The 24,934-nt window shown below is 41.3% G+C and overlaps 1 protein-coding gene across 2 annotated transcripts in view; it reads left to right on the top strand.

Annotated features, from left to right (window-relative positions):
- Positions 1-24,934, top strand: part of METTL3 (methyltransferase 3, N6-adenosine-methyltransferase complex catalytic subunit) — a 1,113,102-nt gene that overhangs the window by 676,940 nt on the left and 411,228 nt on the right. For both annotated transcript variants that reach the window (XM_044058241.1, XM_044058240.1), the window contains one exon: positions 8,293-8,401. In XM_044058241.1, coding sequence (XP_043914176.1) covers positions 8,293-8,401 — 109 coding nt within the window. The remainder of the gene's footprint in view (positions 1-8,292; positions 8,402-24,934) is intronic.

Here is a 24,934-nt window from a genome sequence, read left to right as displayed (position 1 = left end):
CGCACACCTTATGCCAGTTACTTTAGATGGAAGGCCATGCTACAAGGATATTTTACTCGCACCTTATGCCAGTTACTTTAGATGGAAGGCCATGCTACAAGGATCTTTTACTCACACCTTATGCCAGTTACTTTAGATGGAAGGCCATGCTACAAGGATCTTTTACTCACATCTTATGCCAGTTACTTTAGATGGAAGGCCATGCTACAAGGATCTTTTACTCACACCTTATGCCAGTTACTTTAGATGGAAGGCCATGCTACAAGGATCTTTTACGCACAACTTATGCCAGTTACTTTAGATGGAAGGCCATGCTATGAGGGTCTGTTACATGCGCACTGTGCCAGTTACTTTATTTGCCTTTTTTTAACCGGGTTAGTCCACTGGGCCGGGGGCCCATTTTCAGTGGAGACCTGTGGAGAAAAGCTCCAATATAAAGAAAAAAGTTACAAAAATGTATAGCAATACTGCAGTCATTAAAAGTAAAGAAAATGCAATACAGATATTACAAAGTTATACGATACTTACATATGTGATATCGAAGATGTAACGCTGAAAGAAGAATACTTGGGGGGGGGGGACCGGTACAAGATGGCGAGTTGGCCAGGTAACTCTTTAGTTCTCTTTTAAAAATGTTGGGAGAGTGGATAGAGCGTAGATGATTAGGGAGCTTGTTCCAGGTTTGAGACATAAAGCATTTGTAAAGTAATTTGCCTATGATTATATTGGGTCTGTAGATGTCCAGTAGGTTTTGGTCAGTACTGCAGAGGGATCAAGAGTGTTTGTAAGGGGATAAAAGGTTAGATAGGGAGGGGCAATTAGCAGGTTTATACAGTATGGAATGTGTAATTTGAAGCTGAGATAGTAGTAGTAGAAGTTGAAGGAATTCAATCCATCTAAGTTGTTTGAGGGCAAGGCAATGGTGCAATTTGTATGGTAGGTTGCTGGCAAATCTAGCTATGTGGTTATATGTCTGAGTTTAGTTAAAAGGTTTGCTTGGAGGTGAGTAAAAATAGGGGAGGCATAGAGAAGGCAAGTGAGGAGGTAGGCTTGGGCAAGGGAGGTCCTACAAGCAATAGGCAAGAATTTTTTGTTTCTTTACAACAGTCCCAAGTTTTTTGTTGGTCTTTTTTATGGACTGTTGTGTGTGAATGTCAAATTTCAGTTGATCATCAGTAATGACCCCCAGCAGTTTGGTATGAGAATCAGCGTGGATTGTGTTATCTAGGGAAGAGATGGTGAATGGTGTTCTAAGAATGGCCACTGATTTTGGAAGAAAGAGGAGTAGCTTGGTTTTCTTTGGGTAGAAGGCAATACTACAAGGGTCTGTTACATACGTCTTGTGCCGGTTACTTTAGATGGAAGGCCATGCTACAAGGGTCTGTTACATACGTCTTGTGTCGGTTACTTTAGATGGAAGGCCATGCTACAAGGGTCTGTTACATACGTCTTGTGCCGGTTACTTTAGATGGAAGGCCATGCTACAAGGGTCTGTTACATACGTCTTGTGCCGGTTACTTTAGATGGAAGGCCATGCTACAAGGGTCTGTTACATACGTCTTGTGCCGGTTACTTTAGATGGAAGGCCATGCTACAAGGGTCTGTTACATACGTCTTGTGCCGGTTACTTTAGATGGAAGGCCATGCTACAAGGGTCTGTTACATACGCCTTGTGCCGGTTACTTTAGATGGAAGGCCATGCTACAAGGGTCTGTTACATACGCCTTGTGCCGGTTACTTTAGATGGAAGGCCATGCTACAAGGGTCTGTTACATACGTCTTGTGCCGGTTACTTTAGATGGAAGGCCATGCTACAAGGGTCTGTTACATACGCCTTGTGCCGGTTACTTTAGATGGAAGGCCATGCTACAAGGGTCTGTTACATACGCCTTGTGCCCGTTACTTTAGATGGAAGGCCATGCTACAAGGGTCTGTTACATACGTCTTGTGCCGGTTACTTTAGATGGAAGGCCATGCTACAAGGGTCTGTTACATACGTCTTGTGCCGGTTACTTTAGATGGAAGGCCATGCTACAAGGGTCTGTTACATACGTCTTGTGCCGGTTACTTTAGATGGAAGGCCATGCTACAAGGGTCTGTTACATACGTCTTGTGCCGGTTACTTTAGATGGAAGGCCATGCTACAAGGGTCTGTTACATACGTCTTGTGTCGGTTACTTTAGATGGAAGGCCATGCTACAAGGGTCTGTTACATACGTCTTGTGCCGGTTACTTTAGATGGAAGGCCATGCTACAAGGGTCTGTTACATACGTCTTGTGCCCGTTACTTTAGATGGAAGGCCATGCTACAAGGGTCTGTTACATACGTCTTGTGCCGGTTACTTTAGATGGAAGGCCATGCTACAAGGGTCTGTTACATACATCTTGTGCCCGTTACTTTAGATGGAAGGCCATGCTACAAGGGTCTGTTACATACGTCTTGTGCCCGTTACTTTAGATGGAAGGCCATGCTACAAGGGTCTGTTACATACGTCTTGTGCCCGTTACTTTAGATGGAAGGCCATGCTACAAGGGTCTGTTACATACGTCTTGTGCCGGTTACTTTAGATGGAAGGCCATGCTACAAGGGTCTGTTACATACGTCTTGTGCCGGTTACTTTAGATGGAAGGCCATGCTACAAGGGTCTGTTACATACGTCTTGTGCCGGTTACTTTAGATGGAAGGCCATGCTACAAGGGTCTGTTACATACGTCTTGTGCCCGTTACTTTAGATGGAAGGCCATGCTACAAGGGTCTGTTACATACGTCTTGTGCCGGTACTTTAGATGGAAGGCCATGCTACAAGGGTCTGTTACATACGTCTTGTGCCGGTTACTTTAGATGGAAGGCCATGCTACAAGGGTCTGTTACATACGTCTTGTGCCGGTTACTTTAGATGGAAGGCCATGCTACAAGGGTCTGTTACATATGCCTTGTGGCAGTTACTTTAGATGGAAGGCCATGCTATGTCATATTGCTCAAAGTGTGCTGTTTACAGAACTGTGTGCACCTGCAACCTTTATAGTGCCTGAATATTTGAACTGTATCTTACTGAAATTGGTACACCTTGTTTGCTGTAGCATAGACTAGATCCAGGCCTGCTGAATCTAGCTTTGTTTATATGCTTGTTGTTTGTTTGCTTGTTATTTCCCTGGAATGCTAATTCCACCTAATACGCAGCTTCTCAGCGCTTCTGTGGATCACTAGTGATATCTGCATTGCTTACTGTACTTATTTCCTTGTTTCACTTGAAAGAAAGTTACCGGTCCAGCTGGTGAATCTGGAAATCTTGAGGCAATGTTACAACTGCCTCATGTACACAGACAACCCTCTCCTCCTCCCAACAAATTCCAACACATGTGAGAGATGCAACCATATAGCCAAACTGGAGGCTAAGCTTTCTCAACTCAGTACTGGCATAACCAGTCAGGAGGAGAAGGAAACCACACTCACTACAATTCCAGTCTCACATAGACCTACCACGACAGCAAACCAAACACATAATCACACAAAAACATACTCGGAGGCTCTAAATAAAGATCTGCCGAAGCAGCAGAGACCTCCAAAGCCGACACCCAAGCAGCCGCTACAACAAAACACGTGCAACACATATCTCACAAAGCCAGTGTGCCAAACAGTCACAGCCCTTAAGACTAAACAACACACCTGATACACTTGTAATAGGTGACTCTATCGTCAGGCACACTGACGTCCCGCTCACCAGGCTGAACAAGGAGAGGGTCACGGTGAGCAGCCTGTCGGGCGCTAGGATCCGCCACATAACACAAGCACTCAGGTCACTCCAAGGCAAGTACAAATATGACTCGGTCATTGTCCATACTGGTGTGAATGACCTGAGACGTACCTCCCTGGACTACATGAAAAGAGACATAAAGGAGCTCTCTGAGCATGTAGCCCAGGCCGGTATGACCCTGACCTTGAGTAGCATCTTACCCTCACCAAGAATGATGCCACAATACGAAGACAAGATGATCAATTTCAACAATTGGCTTAAGTACTGGTGTCATTCAAAGGGGATCCAATGCCTGTCAGCTTGGGATGATATGCTCAATAAGCCACGATGCTTCGCTAGGGACGGCTTGCACCTGTCACCCCTGGGCTTTCGGATATTGGCAAAGGCTCTTGCTACCCCCATAGTGCCTTTTTTTTTGGCTGCCTGAGGCAGGACAACCCATATGTAAGGACTGCAGATGCATCCTTGAAGGACATCTAAGAGTAATTCTGCTCAACGCCAGAAGTCTAACCCTCAAGATGCACGCACTCGAAACTCTCCTTAGCATGGAGAACATCGATATCTGTGCAGTAACAGAAACCTGGTTCAGGGCTCCCGAGAGCACACCAGCACTACCAGGTTATACCTCATACCATGCTTTTCGGCCCCAAAACTTGGACCGAACCACAAAAGGAGGGGGAGTATCGATATTCATCAAAGATACCCACACCTCCAGGTTGGTGGCAAAGCACGAAGCATCAGAGACTATCCATGTGCAACTAACAGTGGGTAAAACTGCCTTCCAGTTTATAGCCTGCTACAGACCACCCTCCCAAACCCAGGAACCCCACTCAGCCTTCCTGAGAACACTGGAAAATATGAAGGTCTCTCCAAACACCATTATATTGGGCGACTTCAACTACCCAAACATAGACTGGGAGCATTACTCTAGCTCCAACACCCTAGCCCAAAGGTTCCTAGAATTTATAAACTCAAATGCTATGGAACAACTTGTTACCACTCCCACAAGAGGGGAAAACATACTGGACCTGATCATCACCAACATGGGGACTCTATGCTCCAGACCAGAAGTGTATCCCTCACTGGTAAGATCAGACCATAAACTAATCTCACTGGATATTCACATCCCGACCCCACCCCCTGCCCAGAAAACCATAGTGAAAAACTTCTCTAAAGCAAATTTCACACTCCTCAAAACTGAGGTGGAATCCTTCAAAGCCCCCGGGCCTGTGGAAAATATGGCCCAGACCGCAGAATCCTTTATAAACGCATTTTATGAACACCTTCAGGAATGCATGGATCATGCGATCCCAAATAAAACCAAGACCCAATCCTCCAAAGGCAGACGTCCTGTTTGGTGGACCCCAGCCATAAACAAAACTATACAATAGAAGGGGGAAGCTACTAAATGATAGAGCAAAATCCGAAAAAGGGAAGGCATCACTGATCAGCATTAGCAAAAAACTACGGGCACACATAAAATTGTCTAAGGCCAGCTTCGAGAGAAAAATTGCACAGGACACTAAGGATAATCACAAGGCTTTCTTTAGTTATGTTAGGAACCTGGGTGGTAATTCCCAGATATGCTCAGAATTAGTCCAAAATGACAAAAAATACACTGAACCCACAGACATTGCCAACATCCTAGCTGACAGGTTCAGCGCAAACCCCCCCCCCCCCCCAAAGGGCAAATATCTATCCCCACACAGTGCTGCCCCTGACATCTCAGATGCTCAGGTAAGAGCCGCCCTCTCCAAAGCAAAAAACACAGCATCAATGGGACCAGATGGTGTCCCGGGCTGCGTCCTACATGAACTCCAAGAAGAGCTAAACCCAAACATAAAACTACTGTTCAATCTCAGCCTTACTACAGGATATGTGCCCAAAGAGTGGCATACAGCAACAGTGGTCCCTCTCCATAAAGGTGGTGCCTCAACGGATCCTGGAAACTATCGCCCCATAAGCCTGACTAGCTTGGTCTGCAAAGCTATGGAAAGGATCATCATGGACCTCATAAATAAAGATATTGGGGACCTACAAACACTGGATCCTACCCAGTTCGGCCTTGTTAAGGGCAGATCCTGCCTCTTAAACCTGGTTGATTTCTTTGAAACCGTCACCAAGGCCATTGACGAGGGGAAGGTGGTCCACACAGCCTACCTGGACTTCGCAAAAGCCTTCGATACAATACCCCATTCGGGCATTATAGATAAGCTCACCAGCTTAAATATAAACCCCTATGTCACTAGATGGATTGCAAACTGGCTCAAGGACAGAACCCACGTGGTTAGAATTGCTGGATCCATGTCAGACTCCAAACCAGTTACAAGTGGTGTCCCACAAGGCTCAGTCCTGGGACCTCTCTTGTTCGGTATATATTTCTCGGAGGTACAGGCCAACACGGAAGGACTGTGGCTGACCAAGTTCGCAGATGACTGCAAACTGGGTGCCATAATAGACTCTCCAGCCGACACAAGCATCCTCCAAAAGGGCCTCATAGAAACAGACAACTGGTGCCAGAGCCGTGGCCTCAAGCTAAATGCCAAAAAGTGTATAGGCATCCCCTTTGGCAAAAACAAAGTGCCCACAAATTACCACATAGGTGGTAATCCATTAAGTACAGAAGAAGTAATTAGGGACCTGGGGACCCAAGTTGATAGCAATCAATCATTTGACAACCACGTGGCCAAAGTGGTTAGAAAAACATTTTATATAGCCCACCTAATCATGAAGGGATTCACATCTAGATCAGGGGAGGTCATCGTGCCTCTTTACTCATCCCTCATCAGGCCCATAATTGAGTACAATGCCCCTTTTGGGATATACCTTACCAGACACCTGCAGCAACTGGAATGACCCCAAAAGTACCTCACCAAGAGGATCAAAGGGCTCAAACAGATGCCATATGCTGCCCGGTTAAAGAAACTCCAACTCTACTCAGTAGCATACCGCCTGTTCAGAGGCGATCTGTGCCTGACGTATAAAGCCATGTCCAACCCGGAATTAATGGACATGCTGCACCTCAGAAAATCCAAATCCCATCGAGCTACGCGCTCGAGAGACTTGAACCTCATCACTGAAATAAATAGGACATGCTGGAGGGACAGATTCATAACCCAGAGGCTCCCTTCACTCTGGAATAAAATCCCAGTCCAGGTTAGGCAGAGTCCCTCATTGACTCTCTTCAAGAGGAATCTTGATGAGTGGATGGGAGATCGTAGGTTTACCCCGGGTATCGCTTCTGTGTCACTGTTAGACAGAGGCACAGTATACTAACCTCGAAAAAGGGCATAGCAAAATAAATTTAAAATGGGTGGCGAAAGCCAAACACATTCTGGCTAGGCTTATAAATGCCCTAGGGCAGATAGCCTAGTATGAACCTATGAACCTATGCAATGACACGTTTCCTATCCATGCTGCATGCTTCTAATTTGAGAGTGATGTTACCTGTTCACCAGGTTGCCTGTGTGCACCACAGTATTGCACACTGTGTACCCTCTTTTGTAGATAGCTGGTTGGGTACTGTGATGGTATTTCTTACCAGGGCTATGCACGCCTCTCCAATGACCCTGCTGTGTATGGATGTGTGTACTTTTGTCAGAATCATGTCATTCCATTGACAACACTCATATCGAATGCCATTTTATTAAGAAAAACAAAAACTGCTTGTCTGACAGTGGAGGTAAATTTTTATGTAGGGGACAAGACCCTCTGCAGTTCCCCTCCCCCACAAACTTGTGTATTTCTACTTTCAAGTCACAAAATAGTGGAGAAAAAAGAAAGCGTTGAATCATTTTCAGTGGAAAGTAGTCCAGATAGCCTTTAACTCTTGAAAATGCATATGACCATTAGAAAAGTATAAATATGTTTTCAAAAATGCAGGTTTATTATAAATGGTTGATTGCAAAGATGTAATATCTTTGGAAACAAATACATCCAAGTAGTGAATCTTGTCATTAAAATATAGCACCCAATCAGTGTGAACTGCACAACTCAGCTTTGTTGCAGCTTGATTCCAAGTACCAATTTGCAGGAAGAGAGCTGAACGAATATCTTCAGCCGCTTGAGTCTGTTATCTTTTCCGAGTAACAGCACGTGTCCTGTAGACATATGTGTTTGGCTGGAACACATACCCAGTAGGAAGCATGAGGTGACGACAGCAGTACCCCAAGGATGCCTTGTCCATGTGACAGCAGTACCCCAAGGATGCCTTGTCCATGTTTTCCCTCTCACTCCTAGTACTTATCTGTAGTAAATTAGGTGATAATACCCCAGTAAAGTAGACATTTCCTGTTTTGAGAGGACACTGTGTCCTTACTTAGTCATGAATCTGTATTCAGTTTTATTAGTAAATGAAATGTAATTTTCATCTAGGTTCTCAGAAAATCAGGGCATTTTAAAAACAACATATCATAGGAAAAGACAGTGGCTGTTTTGTCCAGTTCCTTCATTTCGTCTGTCAGTCTGCAGTACCCAGCTTGGTAGCTGTTTCTGTATAGATTGATTCAGTGCTAATTGTTTTCATTTTCTCCCTCAGTTATGAAAGAGTTGACGAGATTATTTGGGTGAAGACAAATCAGTTACAGAGGATCATTCGGACAGGAAGGACAGGGCACTGGCTGAACCATGGCAAAGAACACTGCTTGGTGAGTATGTAAATGGAGCTTTCTTCCTGCTACCGAACTTTGTTTTGCCCTTCTCTTGTAGTGCAGGTGAACTTCAGAAGGGGGAAAAAAGTAATTCTTTTCGAGCTTATTCTAGCAGTTATTTTGTTGTTCTAAAAGTACTCCTTGTCTAAAGTTAGTAAAATTGCACATGTAAATTAGATGTTCAAAAGAAACAGGCAGCAAAAATTATCTGTACAGTGTTGTTGTGTCTTTCGGCATTTCCTGGTTAGGGGTCGCCACAGCGGAACTCCGGTCCACTAATGATTGGCAGTAGATTTTTGCGTGCCGAGTTGCCGGCCCTGACGCACAACCTTCAATGAAGGTACGCCCATTCACGCATGTCTCCACACAGAAGACGCTCTAGCTAAGAATCGAACAGGACAACATCTTACTGTGAGGCGACAACGCTACCACAGCACCACCACCGCAGTATCTGTACAGTGTCATTCTTTAAATTACTAGTTTCCCACCAGGACACAAGTGCTCTTCAGCAGTTGAATTCTGCTTGCTGAGCACACTCAAGCAAATCTGCAGTCTGCGGCTACCACCCCACCCATACAGTCTAAGAAGGAATCAATACTGCAAAACTAAACAAGGATATACATTTTGAGCCTCAAGAGCAGGGTCAGTCTACCCAGGCATTCTACTTGTGTGTGTTATGAGAGTGAAGCTATTAACATTAGCAGTATTTCTTAGTAGTTCAGTGTGCTAATAAAACTGACTATTGTAGCCTTGTGTCCCCCCCCCAGCTAGTGCAGTAATCAGACAGTATACGTTTAATTCAGATCTCTGTGATTAAATTAACCATCAAGCAGCCCTCTCAGTGCTTTCTGCCGTAGTTTGTATCACTTGAGCCCCACCTGTTTATTTGCATTTCTATACATTCCCCTTCATTGCTAATGTATCTCCCTACTCTAATCTGTGCACAAACTGGTTACTAATAAGCAAGTCATTGTGAAGACACACTCCCCAACCTTAATAAATTTTGCTGTCTCTTCTCTCCTTCACTTTACAGGTAGAGTTTGAATTATTACTACCCCCCCCCCCCCCCCCCCGAGGCCTTCACTGATAGATTTCCACTGATTGCCTCTCTGGTTTTGCTGGTTTCTTTGCATTCCACCTGGTTTACACCCCTTGTGCTATCCCCCTCCCCCAATACTAAGTCTGTATTAGAATCCTGCTGAGCATGGAGCCATCTTTGAATTACTAGTCTCTCACCAGGACACAAGTAATTGAATTCTGCTTGCTGGTAAGCCATTAGACCTCAGGAATTTGTTAGTGTTGTTTTTAGCTAATTACTTGGATCTGTACAACTAGTATTCATTTTTCTGATTCATGACTACTGATCTGCTTATTTGTTTATTTAACTGGTTGATTCTGGCATTCAGCAATTGTGTTTTACTGACACTACCACTGCAACTATGTTGTCTCTATGCAACTATGATGTACTAAAACTGCTGTTATAACTGTAATGTAAATCTAATTGACTTAGTGTTGAAGTTTGAAACAGTATTTACTGATTTAGCACTGCAGTTGTCTCTGCTACTGATTCAGCTGTGCTGTTAAGTGTTCATTTCACTTTCTTGTGTGCACAGGATAATTGGCTGATAAATGTATTGTGCATGATTTATTAACTTGTTTCCAAACTAAGTTATGACACTGTGGTGGGGTAACTGTCAAAGCACTCTCAAACTGTAGCAGTAGCATCTATTCTCCTGCTCTATCCACACTCTCCTCAGACCTGTATCTTTTACACCCTCCTGTCTCCTTATTACTTCATTTGACCTGTCTTTGCCTCATTCTACTAGCTTGATCCTCTCTTTTTTTCTCTCTCCTCAGGGCAAACTCAAGCAACTCTGCAGTCTGCGGCTATCACCCCACCCATACAGTTTAAGAAGGAATCAGTACTGCAAAACTAAACAAGGATATACATTTTGAGCCACAAGAGCAGGGTCAGTCCACCCAGGCATTCTACTTGTGTGTGTTATGAGAGTGAAGCTATAACATTAGCAGTGTTTCTTAGTAGTTCTCAGTGTGCTAATTAAACTGACTATTGTAGCCTTGTGTCCTCCCTCACCCCCCCAGCTAGTGCAGTAATCAGACAGTATACGTTTAATTCAGATCTCTGTGATTAAATTAACCATCAAGCGGTCCTCTCAGTCCTTTCTGCCTTAGTTTGCATCACTTGAGCCCCACCTGTTTGTTTGTTTCTCTATACATTCCCTTTCATTGCTAATGTATCTCCCTACTCTAATCTGTGCACAAACTGGCTACTTATAAGCAAGTCAGTGTGAAGACACTCACAACCTTAATAAACTTTGTTGTCTCTTCTCTCCTTCACTTTACAGGTAGAGTTTGAATTATTACTCACCCCCCTCTGAGGCCTTTACTGATAGATTTCCACTGATTGCCTCTCTGGTTTCGTTGGTTTCTTTGCATTCCGCCTGGTTTACACCCCTTGTGCTATCCCCTCCCCCAATACTAAGTCTATACTAGAATCCTGCTGAGCATGGAGCCATCTTTAAATTACTAGTCTCCCACCAAGACACAAGTGCTCTTCAACAGTTGAATTCTGCTTGCTTGTAAGCCATTAAACCTCAGAAATGTGTTTAAGTGTTCGGATTTGTAAAGTAACACTTACTTTTTGCTGCCCATTATTCTTGTCTTAGTGGGCTCTGCCCTGCTCCATTCACCCTTGCTAATGCTTGGGCTCTCTCCACTCCCCTGCCCTGCTTCCAATTCCCTCCCTCCCGCACTATCTGTACATTTATAGTAATCACAACCACACCCACAGCCCAACCTCGCATCACCTCCTCCAATCACAGCTCTTCAAATCAGATCACATTACACCATACCCACTTGCTCCACCACAAAATACTCCCAACCACTCTCATTTCCACTAGACATCTTTACATCACTCCATACTACTTACCCATCCACATATAGTGCAACCCTATAATTCCTATCCACACCTCCGCCTAGAACCAAGTTAAACTTTATAACCATGACTATCACACAGCTAAGTTTAGTCTGTCTTCTCATAATTCATTATAACTCCACAAGTTAGCACTCTAGCAATATCCCTAAACTAAACTCAGTAGCACAACACTATATTATGCACTCTCATATACAGACACCACACATTGTAATATAATCTGCCCACAATTGTTCAAGAACTACATAACAGACCAATTCAGAACTAAACACATATGCTCTCATTCCTACTCCAAAAAAAATACATTCTCACACTCATCACCAAACTCCAACATCTGTATCACCATTTTAACACCAAACTCACCATAAGTGGGGACTAGGGTTGCCACCTTTTCAAATGCCCAAAGTGGGACATTTTGTGTAGAAAAGTGCAATTTTGCAGGACAGACATACCCATGGGGAGTACAAAGGACAGAACTTCACTCTTTTTGTCCAAATAAAAGTTTATTCTTGTAGCATATGAGTTGCTTATGCTGTTTCATATAATATTTAGGTGTTTCAGATACAAAATAACTGTTTTATGCAATTATTAAAGAAAACTTAGTAAATATTTTTTGCCTTAAAATCTCAGGACATTTGCCATTTTTTAGATTTTTTCTCAGGACAAAACTTCCCAAAGTGGGACTGTCCCTCGCAAAGAGGGACAGGTGGTAACCCTAGTGGGGACATCCACCCCAACCCAGGCCCAAATCCATCCTGTCCAACACAAACTGCTCCAACACAAATGTCAGAACATAACACCCCCACTTTCTACATCCCTGGGCAAATCAACAGCAGCAGCAAAACCAACCATCTTTTAATGCTAAATATTAATATTAGAAGTATCAAAAATAAAATACCTGAACTCCAGGCCACAATAGCACACTACTCTCCAGACATAGTTGCTTTAACAGAAACCTGGCTAAATAAAAACATAGCTAACTCAGAAGTTCTCCCTACTGGCTACAATATCATTAGACAAGACAGACCACTTCGTAAAGGGGGTGGAACTGCCTTACTGTATAGGTCCAATTTAACTTTAGATCAAATACCAAACTACCCCTCCCCCAATAATTGGGACATACTTATCTCACAACTTCAACTTCACACTAAAAGGGTCATCACCACAATTGTGATCTATATTCCAACGGGTAATACACCTGCTAACCTTGAAGACTTCTTATCCTGGTGTTCTTCCACATACTCACAAGAAACCCTTATTCTTGGGGATTTCAATCTAGATTGGTTCACCTGTATATCAGAACCACCAAGTAAGTTAATAAAGCTCCATGGCTACCAGCAGCTAGTCCAAATTCCAACTAAATGTGATGATAAATCTAAAAGGGAATCCATCCTTGACTGGGTCCTAACAACTCCACATTGTACCCCCCACACAGGCAGTCTCCCAGACACCTTAAGTGACCACAACATAATATAACTTATATGTAGTAGAACAAGCATATGCAAAACCAGTAACTATAAATCCACTAGAAACACAAAAAATTTCTCTCCTGAGGTCCTCAATACTTTACTCTGTAACTGTGACTTGGACCCACCTAGAAACCCTCCCACTTGATCAGGCTGTAGCATATCTCAGCAAAACATTTCTACCACACTTAGACACTGTCGCTCCATTGCACAAAATCAAGGTTAGAACCTGTACAAATCCCTGGCTCAGTAAAGAAACCAAACAAATCCTCAAGTCCAGAGACACTGCCTGGCTTTACTATCAAAAAAACAAAGAAACACAAAGCCTAACTAAGTAGCAAGAACTGCGCAACCTTGCAAAAAAAATGCATTAGGCTGGACAAAAAATCCTACTACACAACATTACAAACTAAATACCAACACAACCCCCAAAAATGTGGGAAAAATGTAAACCAGCTACTAAATTCCACCCAAAAGGCTACCCCCAAACCAACCACCCATGACACTAAAGTTCCCACCAAAACACGATTCAACCCTCACTTTGTGAACTCAATTCTATCCTTAGTATCACAGGACAGTTCCAACCTCACTACCCCCCCCCCCCAACACAAATAACACTAATACAAGCTTTACCCTCAAAACAATTTCCACCACTTCAATCAAAAGCATGCCTTCCAAACTAAAAACCTCATGAACAGCATCTGACCTACTCCCTAGCTATTTCTTGAAACTCACAGCAGATGCTATTGCTATCCTAATCTCCACTCTCATAAACAGATCAATTGTTGAAAACTGTGTGCCCAAATTCTGGAAAATATCCTATGTTACACCCATACATAAAGGCGGGACCTCCACTGAACTTAATACAGACCCGTTGCTATACTGTTCCTCCTGTCCAAAATCCTAGAAAAATGCATCCGTACCCAGGTGCTAAAATGTCTCCTAGACAGCAATATCCTGTCACCTACTCAACATGTTTCAGACCTGCCCATAGTACCACTATAGCCCTCCTCTGCGTCACAGACACAGTAAACCGTCTCAAAAACTAAGGCCTGCAGGTGTCAACTCTTTATTTGAATATGTCCAAAGCATTTGACACAGTCTCACACCAAATCCTGCTAAGCAAATTCCATTCTTACTTGGTTCCAAAGCTACTTAACTGACGGGTACCAAGCTGTGAAATGGGAAAATGTTCTCTCTCCTCAGCTGCCCATAACTATAGGAGTCCCACAGGGTTCTATCTTAGGGCCACTACTTTTCACAATCTTCACAAATGACCTCCATACCTCCACACAGCATGCATCTATCATTCAGTATGCAGATACCTGCAAACAACTCAACTAGCATTTTCTGATGTTGAAAACTACCTAACCAAAGCCCAACTTATCCTCAATCCAAAGAAAACTCAGCTTGTGATTATAACCAGTTCTAACAAAAACACTGATAACAGTCAATTCACTATCTACTCCACAAATGCTACTCCAGTCGCTCCAGTGGCACAGGCTAAACTATTGGGAATAACCATAGACTCCCACCTAAAATTTGAGTCATCTCAACTTAACTGTTAAAAACGTACATGCCAAACTGGGATCACTCTACCGTATCAAACCATTTCTTACCAACAACACAAGATCAGCCAATGCTTGCTCCCAACATCTATCCACCTACTCTATGCATCTCCCATTCTGACTAATCTCAACAAAACTGAACTAAGGAAAATGGAAGCCTGCTATAACAAAATTGCCCACTTTGCTGCAAATTACTCATATAGAACTCATCACTGTACTGCTTTGAGACAACTCCACTGGCTTGAACTCCCCAACCTCCTAACCTACAATCAGCTCTGCCTCTGTCATTTTATCGATTACCTCCCCAATAAGTGTCCTGCCCTCAGAAACCTAGTACAGCATCACTCAGCCAAAAGGCCTCTTAGAGCATCAAGCAAACTACTACTAGAAGTCATCAACAGCTACAATAGCTTTGGAGAGACACTATATAGTAGTTCAGTGGCTACAAAATGGAACTCTCTCCCCACTAGCATACAGAACACATCGTCAAAAGCCTCCTTTAAAAACCTCATTAGGCAACATCTCAAGCAAAGTTGGCAGTGCCGTGATTGCTCCCCAGGCTAGTGAAAGTGGATAAGGTACACATACTAAACCTAGAGAACTTTTTTATTTATTTATTTATTTTATTTAACATTTGTTAACTGGGAAATTTTGACTTGGAACGAAGCCAGTTTTCAGTGGCGGCCTGGGAAGAAATGCTCCAGATGCATGTCTTTGTAACATGGGAGGACACCAGAGCACCCAGAGGAAACCCACACGAACGCAGGGAGGACATGCAGACTCCACACAGAAGGAACCCCAGCTGAGAATCGAACCAGAGAACCTATTGCTGTGAGGTGACAACACTACCCACTGCACCACTGCGCTGTCCATAATAATAGTTTTCACTCTTACAAATACTGGCTAATCTACACTGTATGTACTGTACCTGTGTGCTATGTATGTATTCTACCTATGTTCCAAATTTCAGCTGTACATCACAAATCTATTAATTACCTTTATTTTTAAATTAATATTTTCTTGTTTGTTCTCTCCACTGTAACTGTTGATGTGCTACATACCACTGTTAAAACATGTCTATTGTGATATGTGTGTATACTGATCATGTCTAAATATCTAAATGTATCTGTAATTTTTCTATGTGGAGCTTTTCTCCCCGGGCCTCTGCTGAAAAAGGGCCTTTTTGGCTCAGACACCCCCAGTTAACAAATGTAAAATAAATAAATAAATAAAAAAATCTTGAAATCTATGATGTTGACCAAGTTGTCTTGTCTCTTTATAATCATGACTGCAGTTTAGGAGGACCAAGTTGGAGTAGCAAGTCTGTAATTATTACAGAGCAATAGCCATGCACTGGATTTAATATTGCCTGCCATAAAATCTATGAATGTATAAAGTTAGACCGAAGTGGGGGTTGTTTCTAATTCCTTACCATCACATGGAAAACATCTTAGTGCATCTTTTAGTTGACTCAGAAAAGAACGCTGTCAGGATTATGGCATGTTATAAAAGTCCATGTATTCCTGCATTAGATCAAATGGAATATTTTGATAGACTTCAGAAAAATGATGGGTTATGCCATTCGTATTGTTTTACATGATTTAATTTTCAGCACATTGGTTGGAAAGAAGGAATTCAGTCTAATGCATGTGAAGAATTTTGTGATCTTTCTTTAAAGTACTTTATGCAAATCATAAATTTTTCCACTAGAGGAAATAACATGTTAGACTTTAACTCCTGTATCCAAAAACGTCTGTGAAAATCAAGCCATTAAATCCAATGGGGATCACATAGCCTTTAATTTTTCAGTGTGGTTGAAGATGACTTTTTCTCAACATAAAATTTTTTTGTACCAAAGGTCAAAATTTCTTAATAAACATCTTTCCTTTGGTTAAGACATTATACCAAGGTCCCCATCTGCTTGAGATGCTACTAACTTGAGTGGATGTAAAAGATCCCACCGCGCCCATTGAAGAGAGTCGAAGTTCCCGTATGCCCTGTACAAATTTCCCCTAGTAATAGCAATACTCTCACCTCTGTCCAAATTACTGGAGAGGGTGTATACACACACAAGTCCTGGATCACCTCAACACCCTCAACCTTCTCACAAACATTCAACATGGCTTCAGGCCATATCGCAGCACCAGAACAGCCCTAATGTCATTCACTCGTATAGTAAACAACCACAGAAGTAAGGGCAACTGTCTCTGCAGTATTTCTTGACCTCTAAGGCATTTGATATGGTTTACCACAACAAACTTGTTAACCCCCTCTCAGAACTGAATCTTAGCAAACCCACCATTACCTGATTTCAGAGTTATTTAACAGGCAGACAGCAAGCAGTGCAGTGGAGGAAGAGCTCTGTCCTTTATTACCAGTCACACTGGGGGTTCCCCAAGGCTCCATCCTTAGGCCTTTACTTTTCTCTGTCTTCACTAACGACTTTCATGCCTCTAAAGAGGGTTAGAATTGTAGGTACAATTCCTTGAGACAATTGATCAGTGTGTAAATGTATAGTATTTTTTAGATAGAATTAATGGTATTGTTTATACTTGTAGGGAAGTTTATAGTTATAGTACAGAGGGTGTAGTTTATGCACTGAAATGTCCGTGCAGCCTCTTTTATACAGGGGGAAACAAACAGGGCTTTTAAGGTTAGCTTGTTAGAGCATTTGAGGGATATTAGGAATAAAAAATGTGGAAAGTCCATTAGCTATGCATTTCTCTGTTTGTCATGGGGAGATGGTAATTGTCTTCAGGGAACAATTTTAGAGAAAGTTAGTTTTTAATAGCATGGATTTGAAGCATAGGTTACTTTTAAGCAGAGTTTTATTTATTTTGAAATATGGAACACTGACGCCTGGTGGACTTAATTTAGAAGGCAATTGGAAAATGTATAGGATGTGAAGGCTTGGTTATAAAATGTGATTTAGTTGAAGTTAGGTTTTGATTTGTTTTTAAATTAGAGTGTGTATTTAAATCAAAAGTGTTTGTTTAATGTTTAGCTCTTGAAGCGCCTTTTGGCTGAGGCGCTGGAGGGTGTTTTACAATAAATGTTTGGGTCTTTACTGGCCTTAGTGGTTTTACAATAAATGTTTGGGTCGTCTTTAGTGGCCTTAGTGGTTTTACAATAAATGTTTGGGTTGTCTTTACTGGCCTTAGTGATTTTACAATAAATGTTTGGGTCTTATTTACTGGCCTTAGTGGTTTTACAATAAATGTTTGGGTCATCTTTACTGGCCTTAGTGGTTTTACGGTAAATGTTTGGGTCGTCTTTACTGGCCTTAGTGGTTTTACGATAAATGTGTGTGTCTTTACTGGCCTTAGTGGTTTTACAATAAATGTTTGGGTCTTCTTTACTGGCCTTAGTGGTTTTACAATAAATGTTTGGGTCTTCTTTACTGGCCTTAGTGGTTTTACAGTAAATGTTTGGGTCTTCTTTACTGGCCTTAGTGTTTTTTGTAAGTTTTCTTTTGTTTGCTCGTGGTTTAATAACCTCTGTATCTCTACTCTACATGCCTCAGTCATCCAATATGCTGATGACTCAACTCTAACCTGTTCCTCTCCTTTTCTACAAGAACTGCAATTACAAACACAGGCCTCCTTCCTTTCTGTAGATTAATGGCTTACCAACTCTCAATTAATACTAAACCCCAGTAAAACCAAACTTCTCATATTCTAGCCTACTAATCCGTCCATGCCCACACCCATGTTTACTATCATTTCTAATAGTAAAAAACTCTCTCTTCTGTCAATCACACCATACTTCTAGAAGCTGAAATAGATTGCAACATGAAATTTGACCCTCACATTTCACTCACCATAAAGAAAGTACATAAAAAATTGGGGGGCCTATATAGACATAAATAATTCCTCATAAAACAGCACCACAGCTAAAATAGCACAAACACCTCTCATCTCTACACTTCTGTATGCCTCCCCTATCCTCACCAGTCTTAGAAAATCAGGTATGACCAAACTTGATGCCTGCTATAACAAAATTGCAAAGTTTGCCACCAATAGCCCACATAAAAAACATCACTGCTCAGCCCTTAAACAACTTAACTGGGTTTGGAACTTCCCCATCTTCTACTTTACAACTGGCTTATACTAACCCATAAGATTCTCTACCACCCTTCTAAACCCCTGCATTACAAAACCTAATGCACTCTGTGGTTCTAGTACTATGTACTAGGGTTCTACGGTCCAACAAATAAACCTCTCCTTCAGGTCACTAAAACCAGCACATCTGCAGGAGCCTCCCTCTATTCTAAGCCACAAACTCTGCAGGAGCCTCCCTCTATTCTAAGCCAACACCTCTGCAGGAGCCTCCCTCTATTCTAAGCCAACTCCTCTGCAGGAGCCTCCCTCTATTCTAAGCCACAAACTCTGCAGGGGCCTCCCTCTATTCTAAGCCAACACCTCTGCAGGAGCCTCCCTTTATTCTAAGCCACAAACTCTGCAGGGTCCTCCCTCTATTCTAAGCCAACACCTCTGCAGGAGCCTCCCTCTATTCTAAGCCAACACCTCTGCAGGAGCCTCCCTCTATTCTAAGCCACAAACTCTGCAGGGGCCTCCCTCTATTCTAAGCCAACACCTCTGCAGGAGCGTCCCTCTATTCTAAGCCAACACCTCTGCAGGTCCCTCTATTCTAAGCCAACACCTCTGCAGGGGCCTCCCTCTATTCTAAGCCAACACCTCTGCAGGAGCCTCCCTCTATTCTAAGCCAACACCTCTACAAGGGCCTCCCTCTATTCTAAGCCAACACCTCTGCAGGAGCCTCCCTTTATTCTAAGCCAACACCTCTACAGGGGCCTCCCTCTATTCTAACCCAACACCTCTGCAGTGGCCTCCCTCTATTCTAACCCAACAACTCTGCAGGAGCCTCTCTCTATTCAAAGCCAACACCTCTGCAGGAGCCTCTCTCTGTTCAAAGCCAACACCTCTGCAGGAGCCTCCCTCTATTCTAAGCCAACACCTCTGCAGGAGCCTCCCTCTATTCTAAGCCAACACCTCTGCAGGAGCCTCCCTCTATTCTAAGCCAACACCTCTGCAGGAGCCTCCCTCTATTCTAAGCCAACACCTCTGCAGGAGCCTCCCTGTATTCTAAGCCAACAACTCTGCAGGGGTCTCCATCTGTTCTAAGCCACCAGCTCTGCAGGGGTCTCCATATATTCTAAGCCACCGACTCTGCAGGAGCCATCCTGTATTCTAAGACAACACCTCTGCAGGAGCCTCCCTCTATTGCAAGCCAACACCTCTGCAAGAGCCTCCCTCTATTGTAAGCAAACACCTCAGCAGGGGCCTCCCTCTGTTATAAGCCAACGACTCTGCAGGAACCTCTCTCTGTTCTAAGCCAACAACTCTGCAGTGGCCTCTCTCTATTCTAAGCCAGCAACTCTGCAGTAGCCTCCCTCTATTAAAAGCCAACAACTCTGCAGGAGCCTCCCTCTATTCAAAGCCAACACCTCTGCAGGATCCTCCCTCTATTCTAAGCCAACACCTCTGCAGGGGCCTCTGTCTGTTCTAAGCCAGCAACTCTGCAGGGGCCTCCCTCTATTCTAAGCCATCAACTCTGCAGGTACCTCCCTCTATTCTAAGCCAGCAACTCTGCAGGGACCTCCCTCTATTCTAAGCCAGCAACTCTGCAGGGACCTCCCTCTATTCTAGGCCAGCAACTCTGCAGGAGCCTCCCTCTATTCTAAGCCAAAAACTCTGCAGGAGTCTCCCTCTATTCAAATTTTATAGGTAAAAATTGAATACTTTGCCCACTAGTATATCAGCAAAACATCTTTAGCTCAGTTTAAGAACTCTCTAAAAATACACCTACAGGCTAATTGGATTTCTAACTGTGACTCCCCAGGCTAGTCTAAGCCCATCTCTTTCTTCTCAGCCAAGATAAACACTCCAGCCCTTTTTTCAGGCAGTAGATGTCTCTGTGTTGCACGTCTCATTCCTCACACTTGTTTACTTCTTTCTTCCTCTCAATATTGCTGCTTCTAAGTATCGACACTTGGTGTGTACTTTGTTATAGTACTGTATCATACTGAATGTAATCTTGATTGTACAGTTTAAATCCTCTCAACATTGCTGCTTCTAAGTATCGACACGTGGTGTGTACTGTTATAGTACTGTATCATACTGAATGTAATCATGATTGTACAGTTTAAATCCTCTCAACATTGCTGCTTCTAAGTATCGACACTTGGTGTGTACTTTGTTATAGTACTGTATCATACTGAATGTAATCTTGATTGTACAGTTTAAATCCTCTCAACATTGCTGCTTCTAAGTATCGACACTTGGTGTGCACTTTGTTATAGTACTGTATCATACTGAATGTAATCTTGATTGTACAGTTTAAATCCTCTCAACATTGCTGCTTCTAAGTATCGACACTTGGTGTGTACTGTTATAGTACTGTATCATACTGAATGTAATCTTGATTGTACAGTTTAAATCCTCTCAACATTGCTGCTTCTAAGTATCGACACTTGGTGTGCACTTTGTTATAGTACTGTATCATACTGAATGTAATCTTGATTGTACAGTTTAAATCCTCTCAACATTGCTGCTTCTAAGTATCGACACTTGGTGTGTACTGTTATAGTACTGTATCATACTGAATGTAATCTTGATTGTACAGTTTAAATCCTCTCAACATTGCTGCTTCTAAGTATCGACACTTGGTGTGCACTTTGTTATAGTACTGTATCATACTGAATGTAATCTTGATTGTGCACTTTAAAATGTTTCTTGTTTGGACCTGTAATGCACCGTTTTCATCCTGCTTTATTTGTTGTGCAGTTATCCCAGTTTTATTTGATGTAAAATGTATACTGTTATTCTTCTGTATCTGTGAAATCGTACTTCTTAATCTGTTATATGTGAAGCTTTTCTCCCCAGTCCTCTGCTGAAAAAGGACTTGTGCACACTTGGACTTTCCCAGTAACGAATGTAAAATACATAAAATAAATATAAATACCACCTCAGGTCTTCCCTGAAAAGGCCATTATCCAAATGGAACTAATCTGATCAACAAAAGGATTCATTTTAAATTGTACAAAAATAAATAAAAAGTTTGATTCCTTGGTAAGTAATGCAATACTTCTGGTGTTGCAGTTTAAAGATGTCTGTCTGTAACATGTAAATAGCTGCAAGATGGAAGCTGTAAGGAAAAAAATGACAAGCGTATTCATTTTTGGTAGTACAACAAGCATTCCAGATTACTGAAGAAAAAAAAAAAACAGGAAATACACGTTCTAGAAAAAATGCAGTATGGCATCTACTAAAGAACACAGTAAGTAAAAGCTTAGAGTTCAAAATTACAAGTAATTATACGAGTTACCTGTGAAGGGAATTGTATCAGTGCTTGAAACTAATGCATTTAACTCCTATTTTACTAAAGGACAAGTAATTATACGAGTTACCTGTGAAGGGAATTGTATCAGTGCTTGAAACTAATATATTTAACTCCTATTTTACTAAAGGACGATTAATTATACGAGTTACCTGTGAAGGGAATTGTATCAGTGCTTGAAACTAATATATTTAACTCCTATTTTACTAAAGGACGATTAATTATATGAGTTACCTGTGAAGGGAATTGTATCAGTGCTTGAAACTAATACATTTAACTCCTATTTTACTAAAGGACAAGTAATTATACGAGTTGCCTGTGAAGGGAATTGTATCAGTGCTTGAAACTAATACATTTAACTCCTATTTTACTAAAGGACAAGTAATTATATGAGTTACCTGTGAAGGGAATTGTCTATCAATGCTTGAAACTAATACATTTAACTCCTATTTTACTAGTATTAACAGTAAATAAGTAGGCTGGGATAATGGGGGGTCTTTACACGAAAAAAATTAAATAGCTTGTACTCTCAGAGGGTTTAGTAAACAAATCATTGACAAAAGTAAAATATGCTGTTGAGGACCACCAGAAGTTAACATCACATATGTTGGTTATTGATGTGGAATGTTAATACTGACGAGTTAACATCACATATGTTGGTTGCTGATGTGGAATGTTAATACTGACGAGTTAATATCACATATGTTGGTTACTGATGTGGAATGTTACTACTGACGAGTTAAAATCACATATGTTGGTTACTGATGTGGAATGTTAATACTGATGAGTTAACATCACATATGTTGGTTACTGATGAATGTTAATACTGATGAGTTAACATCACATATGTTGGTTACTGATGTGGAATGTTAATACTGACGAGTTAACATCACATATGTTGGTTGCTGATGTGGAATGTTAATACTGACGAGTTAACATCACATATGTTGGTTACTGATGAATGTTAATACTGATTAGTTAACATCACATGTTGGTTACTGATGTGGAATGTTAATACTGACGAGTTAACATCACATAAGTTGGTTACTGATGTGGAATGTTAATACTGACGAGCTAACATCACATATGTTGGTTATTGATGTGGAATGTTAATACTGACGAGTTAACATCACATGTTGGTTACTGATGTGGAATGTTAATACTGACGAGTTAACATCACATATGTTGGTTATTGATGTGGAATGTTAATACTGACGAGTTAACATCACATGTTGGTTACTGATGTGGAATGTTAATACTGACGAGTTAACATCACATATGTTGGTTACTGATGTGGAATGTTAATACTGACGAGTTAACATCACATATGTTGGTTACTGATGTGGAATGTTAATACTGACGAGTTAACATGACATATGTTGGTTACTGATGTGGAATGTTAATACTGATGAGTTAACATCACATATGTTGGTTACTGATGTGGAATGTTAATACTGATGAGTTAACATCACATATGTTGGTTACTGATGAATGTTAATACTGATGAGTTAACATCACATGTTGGTTACTGATGTGGAATGTTAATACTGACGAGTTAACATCACATATGTTGGTTACTGATGTGGAATGTTAATACTGATGAGTTAACATCACATATGTTGGTTACTGATGTGGAATGTTAATACTGACGAGTTAACATCACATATGTTGGTTATTGATGTGGAATATTAATACTGACGAGTTAACATCACATATGTTGGTTATTGATGTGGAATGTTAATACTGACGAGTTAACATCACATATGTTGGTTACTGATGTGGAATGTTAATACTGACGAGTTAGCATCACATATGTTGGTTACTGATGTGGAATGTTAATACTGATGAGTTAACATCACATATGTTGGTTACTGATGAATGTTAATACTGACGAGTTAACATCACATATGTTGATTACTGATGTGGAATGTTAATACTGACGAGTTAACATCACATATGTTGGTTACTGATGTGGAATGTTAATACTGACGAGTTAACATCACATATGTTGGTTATTGATGTGGAATGTTAATACTGACGAGTTAACATCACATATGTTGGTTATTGATGTGGAATGTTAATACTGACGAGTTAACATCACATTTGTTGGTTACTGATGTGGAATGTTAATACTGACGAGTTAACATCACATATGTTGGTTACAGATGTGGAATGTTAATACTGACAAGTTAACATCACATATGTTGGTTACAGATGTGGAATGTTAATACTGACGAGTTAACATCACATATGTTGGTTACTGATGAATGTTAATACTGATGAGTTAACATCACATGTTGGTTACTGATGTGGAATGTTAATACTGACGAGTTAACATCACATATGTTGGTTATTGATGTGGAATGTTAATACTGACGAGTTAACATCACATATGTTGGTTACTGATGAATGTTAATACTGATGAGTTAACATCACATGTTGGTTACTGATGTGGAATGTTAATACTGACGAGTTAACATCACATATGTTGGTTACTGATGAATGTTAATACTGATGAGTTAACATCACATATGTTGGTTACTGATGTGGAATGTTAATACTGACGAGTTAACATCACATGTTGGTTACTGATGTGGAATGTTAATACTGATGAGTTAACATCACATATGTTGGTTACTGATGTGGAATGTTAATACTGACGAGTTAGCATCACATATGTTGGTTACTGATGTGGAATGTTAATACTGACGAGTTAACATCACATATGTTGGTTACTGATGTGGAATGTTAATACTGACGAGTTAACATCACATATGTTGGTTACTGATGTGGAATGTTAATACTGACGAGTTAACATCACATACGTTGGTTACTGATGAATGTTAATACTGACGAGTTAACATCACATATGTTGGTTACAGATGTGGAATGTTAATACTGACGAGTTAACATCACATATGTTGGTTATTGATGTGGAATGTTAATACTGACGAGTTAACATCACATATGTTTGTTACTGATGTTGAATGTTAACACTGACATCACATATGTTGGTTATTGATGTGGAATGTTAATACTGACGAGTTAACATCACATATGTTGGTTACTGATGTTGAATGTTAATACTGACAAGTTAACATCACATATGTTGGTTATTGATGTGGAATGTTAATACTGACGAGTTAACATCACATATGTTGGTTACCGATGAATGTTAATACTG

Source organism: Protopterus annectens, chromosome 16.part0, assembly GCF_019279795.1.
Source record: "Protopterus annectens isolate FY-2018-M chromosome 16.part0, PAN1.0, whole genome shotgun sequence".
NCBI lineage: Eukaryota > Metazoa > Chordata > Ceratodontiformes > Protopteridae > Protopterus > Protopterus annectens.
This window is presented reverse-complemented; position numbering and strand designations above follow the sequence as displayed.